At 36.5% G+C, this 14,750-nt stretch overlaps 1 protein-coding gene across 3 annotated transcripts in view; it reads left to right on the top strand.

Moving 5' to 3' along the window:
* The window catches only part of ECT2 (epithelial cell transforming sequence 2 oncogene), a 61,736-nt gene that overhangs the window by 29,654 nt on the left and 17,332 nt on the right, over nucleotides 1–14,750 (top strand). For all 3 annotated transcript variants that reach the window (XM_006890344.1, XM_006890345.1, XM_006890343.1), the window contains 7 exons: nucleotides 981–1,091; nucleotides 1,788–1,884; nucleotides 3,276–3,357; nucleotides 6,478–6,556; nucleotides 6,728–6,847; nucleotides 10,989–11,127; nucleotides 12,512–12,666. In XM_006890344.1, coding sequence (XP_006890406.1) covers nucleotides 981–1,091; nucleotides 1,788–1,884; nucleotides 3,276–3,357; nucleotides 6,478–6,556; nucleotides 6,728–6,847; nucleotides 10,989–11,127; nucleotides 12,512–12,666 — 783 coding nt within the window. The remainder of the gene's footprint in view (nucleotides 1–980; nucleotides 1,092–1,787; nucleotides 1,885–3,275; nucleotides 3,358–6,477; nucleotides 6,557–6,727; nucleotides 6,848–10,988; nucleotides 11,128–12,511; nucleotides 12,667–14,750) is intronic.

Genomic DNA, 14,750 nt, shown 5'->3' with positions numbered 1-14,750 from the left:
AAAAGATTCTTTCATTGTTTTACAAACCCTCCCCCAGGTCCCCTCCACCATGTAGCCCTCGCTCTAGACTCCTGTGATGACAGAAGTATTGGTGGTGTTTTTGTTTTCCTTTCTAAATGTAACGTTTTCTTGATAGCCAAGATCGTCTTGAGGGACGTTAATTGTCATACTGTGCTAATGTTTGTGATTTATAAATGGCCACTGATTAATTTTGTTTCTGAAATTTTTTATAATAATTTTTTTTCTCTTTTAGTTAATTTCTTTATTTTGTTTTCATAGTGGTCAGTGTAGAAGCTTCTAATCAGCTTCTTATGCTCTTTATGAGTAAAGCTTTACTAGGATAAACATCACATGTTTAAGTTTATGAAAGAAAAAGTTTGTAAAGTAGTACTGTAGTTCATTTGTTTGAATAGGATTTGTTAGTACTTTGAATAAAAACAACAGTGCACCTACGAAACAACTGCTTTGCCACATAGTTTCTTAAGATGGTTTTTCTGGCTGGTTAAGCTCATCACTTCTATATTTTCTTTTCATCAGTGTCCTCATTTGCCAGGACTTTTTTCCTCTTACGTTTTTGTGTCATATAAATTGATCTTTTGGTAGTGACTTGAACCCTCCAGTGAAGATCTCCCTGTTTTTGGGCGCTCTGTCCATGAGCTCAGCTTGAATGCTTATATTCTGAATGCATGTATACATAGAAATTTTAACAGTTTTCTTTGTTGTGTTTAAATCATTAAAATAGCTTTAATATACTTTTTTTTTCTTTCTGATTCTTTATATGCTGCTCATGTTTTAGGCTATGTGTCCAAATTGATGATTTGTGTTTAATAGTTAACACTTTATTGATTTATGAAATTAATATCAATATTTAATTTGAAGAAACTTCTTTAAACTTTTTTTTTGTAACCAGTGTCAATTAAGTATGATTCTTTGACTTCAAAGTTCACACGAATAACTAATTTCGCCCCTCTCCTTTCTAGTCAAAGGATTTGATAAAAACCTATCCTCCTTTTGTAAACTTCTTTGAAATGAGCAAGGAAACAATTATTAAATGTGAAAAACAGAAACCAAGATTTCATGCTTTTCTGAAGGTATTGTATATATTTTTTAAATGAAAGTATAGGCAACATTTCTGAAGAAATTTTCTTAAAACTGAAATTATAACCTTAAAAAATATATCCCTGTATGTAAATAATAACCTTAATTTTAGTAGTATCTGAAAGTTGTACTCATGTTTAGCTTCTGATAGTTTGACATGAGGTAGCAAGAATAAGTGGACAAATAAGAATTTTATATGTACTTTGAGAACTGCATGTTTTAGCTTTCATACGAAAATTTTTCAGCAAAATTTTTGTTTTACTTTACAAATGGCATAGATGTTAAAGAAATTTAAAGGGAACTTTGTAGTGGAACTTATTTTCTGTGTTAATTATGAACTATTGCCTAATTTTTAGACCCCGAAAGATTACCATATTTTTTTCTCATTTAACTTGCCCGTGCAGATAACATGCATACATCTAACATGTGCAATTCTCATAGGAGATTGTCTGGTTAAAAATAAAAATCCGTACACATTATTTGTGTGAAAACAGATAATCACAGTAATATTCTGCAAAGCGACTGCCAGCTCACTTCTTTCTAATTTTTATTGCGATTGTTGTGGATGGTAGGATGTAAGCCAGCTCACTTCTTTCTAATTTTTATTGCGATTGTTGTGGATGGTAGGATGTAAGCTATCTAGGCTATGTAGACTTTCTTTCACTATGGAATATATTCATTTTTTTCAGATAAACCAAGCTAAGCCGGAATGTGGACGGCAAAGCCTTGTTGAACTTCTCATCCGACCAGTGCAGAGGCTGCCTAGTGTGGGTCTCCTTCTGAATGGTATTTACCTGATCCATCTTCAGATGGTTTTGAGACATTATTTTCTTTCCCCTTAAAATGGTTGAAATTCTCATTTTCAGGTCTTTGTAAAATTCTATATTAAAGTTCATTTCTTTTACAAATAAAAGAGACTTATGGATAATCTTGAAAAATAACTACTGGTGCCATACAATTTCAGCCTAGATTGAAGTGTTTCATTTGTTTTGCTGTTTACATTGACGAGCGTTGTATTTTCCTTAATCCACTTAGTGTTACATTTTGTGGTGCGTTACTAATCCAGAATTAATTTACATAAACTCAAAAGTTTACCCTCAAAATTCATAAGCAAAAGGATTCAAATGTCCCAGACTTTCCAGTCCTTAGAATGTCAGCTGAGTTCTGTATACTGGCCTTTGCTCACTTTTTTTCTTAGATCGTTCACTCTTGAGACATATACCCATATTTTCTAAAACTTAAAACTCTAGATGTAAGTAGAAAGAAAGAAGTGTACTATCAGTTAATTTTTATGAATAGATTTTGATTCTAGTTTGAAAAAGAGTCATATTTCATGAACAATATTAATGAATACTTTTAGAGCGTGTCAAGTTTTTATTTCATTATTTTAAATTGAGTCTGGAAAGTAAGCTACAAACAAATAAATTTGTAATGAAGTGTTTTAATGCCTAAGTCCCAACTCTAATAGTACCTGCTGTAGACGAAAAAGCTAAATTTGATACTTTATTTATTTTCCTTAAAATATTTAGTATATTATGCTAAAACAGATCATTTTTTTCTTGCTAGAGTTATCTCATTAGTTGAGAATTATTAGCTAATAATTTCCTACCCTTTTAACAGATGATAAAATTACTATGTGAACAAACCTTTGAGGTTCCAGTGTATGTTTTGTGATCTAGACTATCATCACAGTTGCTTTATTAAATATTCTTAGAGATTCAGGCTGTCATAACAAAAATGAACATTTTTTTAAAAGATTGAAAATCAGTAAGAATGTAAGAGACTGAGACTCATGAGCCTCAAACCTAAGCAGAGCCTGCCTTTAATGACATCACGTACCAGTCCTGAGTTATAGTGTGGGCCCCAACATGAAACTTAATGCATATAATGGTTTCTGAGGTAAAAGCATCGTGTACTTGTTCAGCACCGGGAGCTCCAACCTTTACTAGAATTGAGAACTTAGTATGGGAAACCTTGTGTTATGTACTCTGACAATTTAGTCAATTAAAAAAATACAGTAACTCTTCTCCTAAGACAACGTTGCTTAAAATTTTTTTAAATTAAAAAGATTATTTTTAAGAAAACAGCTTATGTATCAAGATAGGTAGCATTTTAAAGTCTTAGATGGAAACACACTGCAATTTTTTAACCCTAAGAAAAACATTTTGTCACTGTAGATCTTAAGAAGCACACTACTGATGAAAATCCTGACAAAAACATTCTAGAAAAAGCTATTGGATCACTAAAAGAAGTAATGACGTAAGTGCATTATTTTATTTTTCTTACAGTTTATAAAGACCAGAGCCAAATTGATGGAATAGTTATAAGATTATTAATTAATTGATTAATCAGAAACACATGTATCTTTGAATGTATTGTACTGACAGAGAAGAACAGTAGTTTAAACTTGAAAATGTTAAAGGTAATCTAATGTTATTTTCTTCACATAGTTCAGTCCTAGCTTGTTTTGATAGACCGAGCCAAGTGTACTGGCTGGATGTGGAAGGCCTCTTCACACTTGTGTGTGGCTTGGTGCGTTCTGTGCTGTGCTGCTCACCTAACGCTCAGCCTGTCAAATCTTACAGTTGCTCTAACCCGGAAACATGGGCCGTGTTTGCCGGGAGAGATTTATGTAGCCTCCAAACCCTGAGAGATGCCCACCATAAGCCAGAATTAACTTGGTGTCAGAGGATTTGCTCAAATATAATTTTAGAACTTGGCCATGGTAAAATAAGGTTAAAAGAAAAGCCTTGCAGCACTTTCTTTTTTATAAACTTTTGATTTTCTATCTTAATATCATGGACTTAAGTTGATAAGATTAGTCTGAAATACATTAAAAGTACTGCTCAATGAAATTGCTTTTGGGTAGATTGATATCAGGCTTCCATAGGTCCAATTTTCAGATGAAGCTCTGACAAAAAACTTTTTTTTTGGCTATTATGATCAAAATTAAAACCTTTTTGCCTCGTTGAAGGCATCTTACTAAATAAAGCCTTTGTACTTAATAGTGAAATGGTATCTGAGGGTCCGGATGTTCTTTGTGAATAGAGTTTTTTAAAATATTTACAGAAGAACTTTTGGGTACTTTAAATTCTAGCTATATGAAATCTCTTACTAGAATAATGTTCAGATTAGCTGATGCCCTTTTTGTTGTAGCCACAAAGGTTATATATGCAAGTTACTTAATTTCCTTTCTGAAAACTAAGGTGCGCCTGATCCAGGCCATCTGTAGTCTTTGCAATTATGTGCTATGCATCAGAAAGCTGGGAAAGGATTAGAAATGATAGGAGAATTGATGCCTTTGAGCTGTGGTGCTGGAGAAGAGTATTGAATATACTGTGGACTGCTAGGAGAACAAAGAGGTTCATCCTAGAGAAGGTGAAGTCAGGCTGCTCCTTGGAGGCAAGGATTCTGGAGCTTCGTCTGACATACTTTGAACTTGTTTCAAAGAGGGACCGAGGGGACCAGTCCTTGGAGAAGGGACGTCATGCTTGGGAGGGTGGAGGGACAGCGCAGGAGAGGAAGGCCCTCGATGAGGTGGATTGATTCAGTGACTGGGGAAATGGGGGTAGATGTGTTTGAGACAATGAGATTGGCACAGGATAAAAATAAATGTTCTAAAGTGAAAGTTTAATTTTTTGTTTTGTACTCAAATTTTCTCAAATATTTACTCAGCTGATACTTATTCACTCAATAGTTTTTTCCTTGATATTAGATAGGAAACATTTCATTACCAACTCTAAAGTATAACAATTCAAGTCAATTTTCAGATTTAATTTTTTTCTCCTTTTCATGTTGTGTACCATTTAATCGGTTCCCACTGGTATAGGAGGAGAGTGCCCCTCCTTCTCCAGCAGAGCATCTGGTGGATTTGAACTATGCACCTTTGGGATTGCGGTGCAACTACTAGGCCACCAGAGCTCCTTCAGATTTAATTTCTGTGCCATTATTTTAAGCTTTAAAAATATCATAGAAGAAAATATTTTTTCTCTTTATATATATAATATTTTTTCTTTTTCTTTTTGACATTTACCCTCAGCCCAGTGATGCTAAGTAGTTTTGGTTTTTTCCCCCCTGTCAGCAGTTTGGTTTTTATTGTTGTCTTTCAGTTCCACTAATCTTTTCTTCTACAATGACTAGCCCAGTGGATTTTTTTTTTTAATTGATCATATTTTGGCTAAAAGTTTGATTTAATTCTTTTTTAAAAAAATCTTGTATGCCTCTAACTTTTTTCTGGCTTTTGAACTTAGTTTCATCTGTTGCTCTTTAGTTATGACTAATGGTAACACCTGTGCTTCAGTAGATAGGATTTCCCTTGGTGGTGATTATTATTGTCATAATTCAGGAGTAGTAGACCACCGAGCCTTCCTGGGTGGATTAAATCTGACAGTCAACAGTTTTTATCATCCAAGCATTCTTAGAAAAAACTTACAATGCCTTTGTCTGCTGATTTATCATCGGTGCCATTTCTGTTTCCATTTCCATTGCTTCACTTTCCCCTCCTTCTCTGTACAGGATATACGTTTCAGTCTTTTGCATGGTAGGTAATATTTTCTTGAATTCTAGGCATTACTTATTTAGCTTTGTTGAGTATTAGATATTTTTGTATTTTTTGCATAATTTTGAACTCTCTGGCATACATAAATGTTACAACCATTTTGATCTTCCCATGTCTTGTTTTAAGCTTTGTTAAAATCTGAACAGCGTTTATCTAGGGTTAATTTCCTTCACTGTTGTTTCATGACCCTTTTTAGTATTCTGTTTAATGCTCCATAAATCATAACATTTTTTACGGATTCATTGCAACAAACTGTTCAGTGCTGCATAACTGCTAGAACGCTGTTGATTCCGATGTTTTAAGGTGTTTCTTAAACCTTGGTCCTGTCTTTAGCTGCTGAATAGAGGTTGAGGCATGGAGATGCAATTCGAATTACCTCTGAGCAATGAGGGTTTTGATGTTTTGCCTTGTTATTTTCTGTCTCCTCTGTGAGATTCCCATCCACCACCTGTCCTCCCCCAACCCAGCCCCCTTTCATGTTCCCCTTCACCCAGGTCTCCACTGAACGTGCAGTGGGGTGTCCTGCAGGTCCTGGGCATTCCCTCCTGGGATCCCACCCTCCTCATGCACACCATCTTTCCTCTCTAGACTTAACGCCATGTGTGCATTAAGAAACCTTCCTGTCAGGCAAAAACTAGGGCAGTGGTAAAGATCACCTTGTTTCCTACCTTGAAGGGCTTTCTGTCATAACTTGACTGTTTTATTACTTGTTTTAGGGAGGAGGGTAAGTTTTCTTTTATTCTACCTTATCTGAAAGTAGTAATCTGTTCTCATTTTAATAAAATGTATAGTGTATGACTTGGTAATGTTTCATATTTCAGGCACATTAATGAAGATAAGAGAAAAACAGACGCTCGGAAGCAAATTTTTGATGTATTTTATGAAGTAGATGGCTGCCCAGTAAGTATTTTTTTCTAACTAAAAATTTGTTGTTAGTTAATTTTCTTATTATTGGAATTTTCTATGGTTTTCATATACATAGAATCTTGTCACCCCCTGTTTTTTAAGTTCTAACTTTGTTTTACTACTTAATATTAAGTGATCTCTTACTCCTTTTCTCAATCTGTGCAGGCTAATTTGTTATCTTCTCACCGAAGCTTAGTCCAGCGAGTTGAAACAGTTTTTTTGGGCGAGTACCCTTGTGACAGAGGAGAGCAAGTGACTCTCTTTCTCTTCAATGACTGTCTAGAGGTAAATTTGCACTTAATGTGATAACACTTCTGATTTTTTGTGACTTCTTGACTATTTAAAATCAAACCTTAATTGAAAGGAAAGTTTAAAATAAGTAATCACATTTTTGAAAATTGAGACCAATTTTCATTCAATACTATGAATAGATCTTTTAGGAGAAGGCTTAATGTTAATCAATGTAAATTTTTGTGGCTTAAATCCAAGTTGTAATGAAAGTTAGTTTATTGCCATGCCAATAAATAGGTGGTTGTTGTTGTTATGTGTCGTCGAGTCGTTTGCGACTCATAGCGACCTTATGCACAACAGCCCTAAACCCTGTTCTATCCTGTGCCAGTCGCACCGCCTCCGACACACCCATTCCGATTACCCCAGTCACTGAATCAATCCATGTCATAGAGGGTCTTCCCCTCCTGCGCTGTAGATAAATAAAACTTGGGATATTGTGCGTGTAGAACATTTATACAATAATTTGTGATGGTCTTAATAGAATTTAGGTGGATTTTTCCCAGCAAGGGTGAAGCTGCTTTACTCTAGTGGGAGACAACGTGATCACCTGAGACTGTGAATTTCTTTATTTCCCTGACTTTTTCTTAAATCAGTAGAGTTTTAGCATGAGTGTTGAGTATACTCCTCAGTGAATCGTAATTCTAAAATTCTCATTTATACTAGTTTTTCCCCCCTTATAACTCTTGAAGATAAATTTTGTTTGCTTTTTCAACACTCTGCATTCTTTGACTAGTGTATCTTATTTAAACAACATGAACTAATAAGAGATATAAAGGTGTATAAAGGTGTGTGTTTTTTTTCATCTTACAGGGGGAAATGGTGATTTAATACAATAGAGGTTAACAAGACTTGTTTGACAATTCTGTTGAGTCACGTTCTATTGCCTTTACCAACATGATAGTTTCCTTTAAATTCTTAATCTTTTCCTCTTTTTCACTTTTCTGGAAGTGCAGTCCTTCGTATGTCATGTACATTATTATTTAAAGTACAAATACAAGAGGATCTAAAGGGAACAAGTCATATGTAGACCAACTCCTGGTACAATACAGTCTCATAAATAGTAACTTTGAAGCAAATGCAAAGTTTCTAATGCTTAAGTTAATGGAAATTTTTATACTTATCAGTAATTCCACAGAAAGTGCTAATGTACGGATACTAATTGTATATAATTTGGCCATAACTGAGTGAGGAAAGTAACAAAACACCACGAGGCAAATAATTGTGAACCGCCTGCTCTTAGTAAGAACCCTTAGCTGCCTTGTGCTTGATGAGCACGAGAGGCCGCTTTTAATCATGCTTTATCTGGATTATGTTACCGTGGAGTTTTACCATTATGTAATTTCTCAGAATTTGACTTGCTTTTATTGCATTTTAAGGTTCCCACTGTCAGCAGACCCCATGTGTCTGTATTTTCGTTATCTGTGGGTTGTTGCTGCGAGCTGTTGTGGAATTCCCTGTGGCTGCCTCGCTGGCCGGGTTTCCAAGGCTGTGCATTGCACGGGTGGAGATTGCATCTTGCTCCTGCACATGTTTTTGGGTTGGCGGTCTAGCTCCTTACCACGAGGCTGCCAGAGCGTGTCTGTTTTCATATTAATCCAGTCTACGTTTTGGCCTCTTAATCTGGACAGTGTTGGTGCTTCCTTGCTACTTTTGATCTGTGTCTCCGTAGTTCTCAGTCGTTTAGTAATTGACGTTACTTCAGCTACCAGTCATCTTCTCTACTCCCACGTTCAATGTGGAATGTTAACCACAAATTTCCCTTATTTTCCTGATTGTGGTAACTTTTTGTTTTGTAATTTAGGAGATTCCTTGTATTACAGCTAGAATCGCTCTCTTGGGTTTCCCCAGCTGTCATCTTGATAGAAGCCAAGCACAGCATCAGCTCTGTTTCTGCTGTGATGTATCTGGGTGCTTTCCCCTCCGCTTTGGGTACCAGCAGAGTGTGAATTTATGCCACTCAGTGATGTTTTACTCTGTAACTTTTTGTCTCATTGTCTCAGTCACCCAGTCTCAGAATCACATCAACCGAAACACATATTGAATTTGGACTTAATGGTCTATAATCTTAGACTCTGTTTCCTAACATGTTTGTCTAAAAACAAATTAAACAATCTTAGCAAATTTTGAAATAAGAGTTTAAGTACTTCTCTGGCTCATAGAAACTTAGCAGGCATTCTCATTGGTGAAAAACTAGAGATAATCAAAGTTGATAAAAATCCAGATTAATTTTTCCTGAATACAATGAGTAATGCTTTATTGAAACTAATTTTGAATTTAAGAAAGTAATTTTCTTATATTACTTTGATTATTTTGCTATCATTTCTTAACATTTATGTACTCCATATTACCGTATTACTCTTTTTACTGTAAATAAAACCATAGTAGGTTTTATTTTTAAAATTGAGCATTACAGTTATTTCACGATATCATTCAGTCAGATTAATGACAATAGAAAGTTAGTGATTGTTTATGATTTATTTTACTGTATTAGGGAGCTCTGGTGGCCTAGTGGCAAGAAGCTGTGCTGCATTCCAGAGGCACATGGTTCAAGGCCACCAGCTTCTCTGGGGGAAGGATGGGCAGTTTCCTCCCGTGTGATTAACTGTCTCTGAAAACCCACCAGAGCGTCAGCTATGGGCCGGTGCTCACTCTGTGCTACACAACAGCAACAACATTTCTATATAAATAAGAGTAAAATTTTAATATTTGAAACATCAAAGTATAGATGCGTGGAATATTTCTGCTCCAACATAAATATGGTACTAGCCCACATGGCACAATTGTTAAACATTAGGCTGTTAACCAAAAGATTGGCGTTTCAGACTCAGCCTACAAGAGAAATACGTGACATTCAGCTTCCATGAACGTTACAGCTTTGGAAACCCAAGTTGCTGAGTTGGAATCAGCTCGATGTAATGGATTTGGCTAAGGGGGGGTATGCTTTTCAGAAGTGCTTTGTCACGGTCATGATGATAACCAATTTTTCTTAATTTATTAAGTACCTAACTAAATGGGGTTTTTGTTTATACATTTTTAAATTGACTGTCACTGCAAAAAAGGTCTTTTTTTAAAAATGCCAGTATTGATTATCGTCATTACCTAGTGCTTCTGTAGCAGAAATGTCGAAAGTCAGTGCCTTTAACAAACAAAAATGTATTCTCTCACAGTTCAGACGTTTGAGGTCTGCATTTAGGGGTCAGTTCAAGGGAAGTGCTGTCTCCCTGCTGACTTTCAGGTCCTTGGCTCTTAAAAGCCTGTGGACCTTTTTCTCTAGTGACTGAAACAGTGAGCCCCTGTGTACCATAAAATCGGAGCTGTAGCCAGAGTTTAGACTTGTGTTGCCGCCCACTGTAGTCACCTTAACATCGATTGGCAGATCATGTGGGACATATTCTAGAATCAGTGGCCCAGCACAGTTGACCCATGGATTTTGGCACATGAATCCATGACACTGAGCTTTTATTTTAAAGACCTCATAAAAGTTATAGAAAACTACCCTAAGGAAATCATGTTTAATAGATCTTTTCTGATTTTGTTGTTTTTAGCTTTGGTTTACTCAACTCTTATGAATTCTTACTTTATCCTAACAGTACCTCGAAGTTCTCATTTTTAAATTCATTTGCTATTTTATTATTTTTCAGGGTTTTTTTCCAATAGTATGTAAAGCTTATGAAAGAATCGTTTCTGTCATATTTGTTTTGTCCCCTCAGTGCCTTGCATAGCAAGGCATGAATTGTGTACATAAACTGAACTCTGCTCTCTTTCGTATTCAAGACTGATAGCAAAGTTCTTCCTTTTCTTTGAGCTCAAGGGTGTTAGTTTAAGATTCCCTCCTTTTTCTCTTGCTCCTCACTTACCTTCCAGCCTTTCACACCTCTGGATGTGTTTTCTTTAGGCTGCTAGTTGTCCTCGCTTTCAGTGCTTTTAATATCATGAGCATATCTGGTAGACAATTATACGTGGCACTTTGTTGCATTTTATATCTACTTCTTATCGCATAATAGCCTTGAAATGAATAATTGTCAGATGAGCTACACATAACCTTATGCAATTGGCACCATTTTATTTTTAGGAATGTGGTCCTTAGTTTTAGTCATATTAAGCATTAGTATTTTTTTCTTCTTTCTCTAATTAGATAGCAAGGAAACGACACAAGGTTATTGGCACTTTTCGGAGTCCTCACGGCCAGAACCGTCCCCCAACTTCTCATAAGCATGTGCGTCTAATGCCTCTTTCTCAAATTAAGAAGGTCCTGGACCTGAGAGAGACAGAAGGTAGGCTGATTGAGAAACTCTTGTTACTCATTATGGCTTTGGTTCTTCCCTTTGTTTTGTCTTCTTTTTCAAATGGATCTTTAAATATATTTGATCCTTTTGGCAAAGAAATTGTTCTTGCATATCTGTCTCAACCTTTTCTAAGAAAAGCAGACTTGAATTTTAGATTTTAAAATGGAGATGCTGGCTCAGTCTATGTAAAACTTGTTTCCTTTCGAGACTAAATTCTTTTAAATAGTTGCCTTGGTTCGTTCTCCAATCAAAGCAAGGTCGAATAAAGGTTAATTTTGTAAAGCATAACGCATAGGAATGATGGTATGAAACCCAATGGGAATGAAGAGTAGTGTGAAACACAGTGCCTATGAACTTTATAAGCAAATCAATGTAAATTAAAAGAAAAAATACAAAAGAAATCTCCAGCCTTTTACCTGACCTCCATGTGTTATACCTTCTCTATTTTCCATGGGCTGGACTGTTAGAGATAGATTTAGAAGGTGGACTAGAATAGGTGTCCATTAAATAAGTGGACCCGGAGCAACTGGGGTACATTGGACATGAGGCTAAATGTACACCGATGAAAACGGAATTATAGGACTTACAGCTTCAGTGCTGTTACAGAGAGAGGTGTCCCTGAATGCCCGAAACACCTAAACATTTATACAACCAATCCATTGTCATCGGTTTAATTAGCACTTAATGACGTATGTGCATGGCCCAATTCTGTGAATTAGGTGTGTGTTTCTAGAATGGATGTTGGCTCCATTGTGGATCTTTTCTTTAATGGTGGTGTTTCGAGTTCTTAAGCAATACTTCTAAAACTGGAACAGCAGTTTGTATTGCTTGTCACTTGTTTGTCAAGTAAATCTTAGATTTATTAAGGGTTACAGAAGTGCACTTGTTAAAATAATTTCCATTTATTTAAATTTCAGCTATTAAAGACTTTATTCATTGTTAAAACAGCTTTTATTTTAGCATCTGACAAATTTACTATTACAGAGTTTTTGTGTTTAGATATTTCTTAAAGGCTGAGTTTTGAGTTATTTTTATAACAATTTAAAGCATTGAGCTTTAGAGCTGTAAGTGATATAAATGCCATCATTAAAAGAAATAAATACCATGGGAAATATTACTGATTCAGTGTCATTAAATTATTGTCAGTTTTTTTTACATTATATACTGTTAGGACTTTTTCTTTTTCTTTTTTTTTTGTTAGGACTTTTTCTAATGCTTTATCTTAATATATTGAAATACTTAGTCTAATTGGAAAGAGGAAAGAGAAGAGATAATGTCCTTAGAATTTTGTTCCTTGGGGGAGTTCAACTTAGACTAATCTCCCATTTTTGAAGGCGTAACATGTCCTGTTTGTGACTCTTCTGGAACCTAGATTGCCATGATGCTTTTGCCTTGCTGGTGAGACCCCCGACAGAGCAGGCAAATGTCCTGCTGAGCTTCCAGATGACCTCGGAGGAGCTTCCCAAGGAGAGCTGGCTCCGGACGTTGTGTCGACACATAGCCAACACCATTTGTCAAGCAGATGCTGTAAGTCCGTGGCAGCCTTGTAATGACAGTTTAGAAGGTATAGAGATGCGTGCCCACTAAACCTCTCCATTTACAGTGAGGATTTTTTATGAAAGAATGCGTTGAGAGCCTTCGTTTTGTGTGTGTTTAGGGAAACTGCTCTACTTCGAAGTTGACTTCTGAGGCCCTGGCGTTATGCCCTGACAGCTTCTCCGGCTCTCGTTTAGTGGATCGTTTGGGTCTTGCTGTATGCAGTGCTTCTCATAGGTTCTCTTCCAGAGGGCTCTGAAATAAAGGGCTTTTGGTTTTGTTGTTCTTCTGTCTTACTGAAAACAATAGTTTGGTTGAAGCAAGTTTTCTTTCCTATCTGGACAAGTTGAGATACAGAAATCCCGTTTTTGACTCTTAACTTTTTAAGGTCATATTATCGTGAATAATAATCCTCATGCCATAGAGATTAATGTGAAAGACAGATGAGAACATAAAAATACTGAAGTTAAATCATCTGATGAGAAATTCTAGGAATGTGTAGATCTTTGTAATTTAATATTAAAATGTTGCATCCTTTTATATAGGAAAAAGACATGATAGACAGAAGTAGATCCCTTATCCTTGTACGCAGGAAATTAATTAATTAATTAAAGAGAATATATTGATAGTAATATGTTCATTGCTGTTGAGTTTAAATCAGCTCGAAGCTCGCCCTCCGCGGGGTTTGTGAGGCTGTACGTTGAATGGGAGGAGATTTCCTATCTTTCTTCCTTGGAACGAGATCTGAATCACTCGAGGATGTGGCTTTTCAGTTAGTCTGACTCGCTGTGGACTCTGCCTCCAGATCTTCTTATTTACTGTTGTTGTCAGGTGACGGTGGCGATGGGTCAGCTGTGACTCACAGTGACCCGTGAGCACCGTGCCTGACGTGTGTCCTGTCCTGCGCGTGTGCGGGATCACTGATGGTCTCCCGCTCATCGGTACGGGCGCTGTGCTGACCCAGCTTGAGTGTCTTCTCTCTTGCTGACCCTCGACCTTTCCCATCATTGTATCTCTGGAGGAACGAAGAACCGGTTCCTCCTGAAAATATGTCCAAAAGAAGTGTGCTTAGATTGTTTACCTTACTTCTAAGGAGCACATCTGTTTATAATGCTGTGTACCGTCAAGTTGGAACCAACCCGGAGCTGAGCGTTCAGCAGGTTTTCAGAGGCTGTAATAAATGCTGGGAGACTGCCCTCCTTCCTCCTGCGGAGTAGCTGGGGGATGCAAACTGCTTACATTGCGTTGTTCCTAGAGGAGTTTCTCTGATCGATAATATCTAGAATTGTTGTAATAACAACATTTATATATAATATTTATAACAGACAACTTTTAGTATTAAGATGTAAGGGGTCCCTAAAATTGCCTTAAGATACTTACAGAGACAAAACATTTTATCATAATTGTATTGCTGACCTTGAAAGATAGGAGATGTAACTATTATATCTAATCTATGTAATACTTGATTAAAATTCATAAAATGCTCATACAGCAGACTTATTTGCTCGTTTTTAATTTTCAGGTAGTCGGTAATATGCTGCAATGAATGAAACATTGCTGCACATCCTGCAGTATGGTGCTGGCGTGGACAGCAAAATGATAGAGGGACAAGTAGTAGAAACAGTGTTTGCTATGAAGCTTCCAGAACCATATTTACATATGAAATAGGCTCTTACCTGTTGTGAAAATGTTCCTGCATGTAGTGAAAAATTAGACAAGATACATTATATAGTACTTTACAAGTTTATAACTTAATATTGAATTTGATAATTTTAATAACGAATTCTAAATTCAGACTGGATAAGAAAAATATCATTGTTGTTGTTGCTATTGCCTTTGAGTTGGAGCCACCCCACAGCTAACCTTCCAGGACTTTTTAGAGGCAGTGAATTGAACGGGAGATTTCCCATCTTCCTCTCGTGGCACAGCTGTGGGTTCACGGCATGGGCCTCTGAGGGGGCTGTTTAACTCCTCACCACCGAACCACCAGAGAGCCCCTTACCACTGAACCACCAGAGGACCCCTCACCACCGAACCACCAGAGGACCCCTCACCACCGAACCACCAGAGGACCC

This window comes from Elephantulus edwardii, unplaced genomic scaffold (genome assembly GCF_000299155.1).
Source record: "Elephantulus edwardii isolate Elephantulus edwardi_28Jun2011 unplaced genomic scaffold, EleEdw1.0 scaffold00088, whole genome shotgun sequence".
Classification (NCBI taxonomy): Eukaryota; Metazoa; Chordata; class Mammalia; order Macroscelidea; family Macroscelididae; genus Elephantulus; species Elephantulus edwardii.
The sequence above is the reverse complement of the archived record's forward strand: the minus strand, read 5'-3'. Positions and strand labels throughout refer to the sequence as shown.